The sequence below is a fragment of the Lottia gigantea genome, assembly GCF_000327385.1.
Source record: "Lottia gigantea unplaced genomic scaffold LOTGIsca_4209, whole genome shotgun sequence".
In the NCBI taxonomy this organism is placed as follows: domain Eukaryota; kingdom Metazoa; phylum Mollusca; class Gastropoda; family Lottiidae; genus Lottia; species Lottia gigantea.
Genome location: NW_008709469.1, coordinates 1 through 1,981, shown reverse-complemented (window position 1 = coordinate 1,981; position 1,981 = coordinate 1). Strand labels below are relative to the sequence as shown.

Sequence of the window (1,981 nt, the reverse complement as noted above, 5' to 3'; positions counted from 1 at the left end):
AAATCACTTTCACATGGTTTGGTAGATAGGGTTCTTCAGAACTTAAGTTATTTTTTATCGTCAATGTAAGAAAACATATAAGTAATAAAATAATACAATACCTTTAACAGCTGATCTGAAGAATCATTGGCTTCTTTATCTAAACATTTAGTTATTGTCTGATGGAGATCCTAAAATAATATAATATACACAAATTAAACACAGCAGTTTCTTTACCATTCTAGCACCTAGCTCAGCATTTAAGGTAATCTTATTGTACTAATGAAATGAAATGAAGTTTTATGTCCTACTGCTCTGTTTCTATTTGCACTAATGAAATGAAATGAAGTTTTATGTCCTACTGCTCTGTTTCTATTTGCACTAATGAAATGAAATGAAGTTTTATGTCCTACTGCTCTGTTTCTATTTGCACTAATGAAATGAAATGAAGTTTTATGTCCTACTGCTCTGTTTCTATTTGCACTAATGAAATGAAATGAAGTTTTATGTCCTACTGTTCTGTTCCTATTTGCACTAATGAAATGAAATGAAGTTTTATGTCCTACTGTTCTGTTCCTATTTGCACTAATGAAATGAAATGAAGTTTTATGTCCTACTGTTCTGTTCCTATTTGCACTAATGAAATGAAATGACGTTTTATGTCCTACTGTTCTGTTCCTAATTGGACTAATGAAATGAAATGAATTTTTATGTCCTACTGTTCTGTTCCTAATTGGACTAATGAAATGAAATGAAGTTTTATGTCCTACTGTTCTGTTCCTAATTGGACTAATGAAATGAAATGAAGTTTTATGTCCTACTGTTCAGTTTCTAATTGGACTATTGAAATGAAATGAAGTTTTATGTCCTACTGTTCTGTTTCTAATTGGACTAATGAAATGAAATGAAGTTTTATGTCCTACTATTATGTTTCTTATTGGACTAATGAAATGAAATAGAGTTTTATATCCTACTGTTCTGTTCCTAATTGCACTAATGAAATGAAGTTTAATGTCCTACTGTTCTGTTTCTTATTGGAGTAATGAAATGAAATGAAGTTTTATGTCCTACTGCTCTGTTTCTAATTGGACTAATGAAATGAAATGAAATTTTTTCTGTCCTACTTCTCTGTTTCTAATTGGACTAATGAAATGAAATGAAGTTTTATGTCCTACTTTTCTGATTGGACTAATGAATACAGCATATTTTTCCCTAGCTAGATCGCGTTACCTTAATGAGTTGTTTCTGGTCATTAACTTCCTGTTGATAAAGATGAACATGTTGCATCATTTCATTTTTCTTTTTTAAATTCGCTGCCTCACGTTTCTTACATTTTGTCATCTCATCCATAAATGTCTAAATGAAAGAAAAATTTTAATAATTTAAAGCCCAAATGTTAACCCATAGAATAACAGGTATGTATCACATGCTCTACAAAAGACTGACTGGGATCTCTCTGTTGGGAAACAAAATGGCATGTGTGTTTTGACTTGTGAAGCCATCTAAAAAATCTTATGGTGTTATAATTCAACAATTTTCAAATTTAAAAGAATTGTCAATGTTACTTAACCAACCATTCTACTAAGAATGAGCTACAAGCTACATCTTATTTATTGAATTTATTAATCAAAATATTTTCAAATTCTTTACCTGTAAAGATTTTTTAAGATCGGACTCTCGATTTCTCCAAGCCTGGGCTTCAATAATCATCTTCTTCATCAAATTCTCCATCTCTTTTATTTTAGCTGCCGTTTTACTGTCGTTTAATAAAGATCGTCTACCTCCTGATTGGACAGTTATTAATAACTCCTGAAAATACACCATTAATTAAGATTTAAAAAAAACCCAACAAATTCAACTACTTAATATTTTGTAAAAAGGCCACCTGTTTCTCAAAATATTTTGATACAAATAAAAATAAGTGCGATTTTGAAATGACACATACCAAACTTGAATATGTTTTTATGTTAGTAAAGTCTTTGAAAGGCACCAGGCAGACTAG

General features: G+C 30.3%; 1 protein-coding gene across 1 annotated transcript in view; it reads right to left on the bottom strand.

Moving 5' to 3' along the window:
* Positions 1-1,788, bottom strand: part of LOTGIDRAFT_176803 (hypothetical protein) — a gene marked incomplete at both ends in the record, with an annotated part of 8,231 nt that extends 6,443 nt beyond the window's left edge. Inside the window, 3 exons of the mRNA XM_009060473.1 lie at positions 102-170; positions 1,210-1,335; positions 1,630-1,788. Coding sequence (XP_009058721.1) covers positions 102-170; positions 1,210-1,335; positions 1,630-1,788 — 354 coding nt within the window. The remainder of the gene's footprint in view (positions 1-101; positions 171-1,209; positions 1,336-1,629) is intronic.
* Positions 1,789-1,981: the final 193 nt, after the last annotated feature.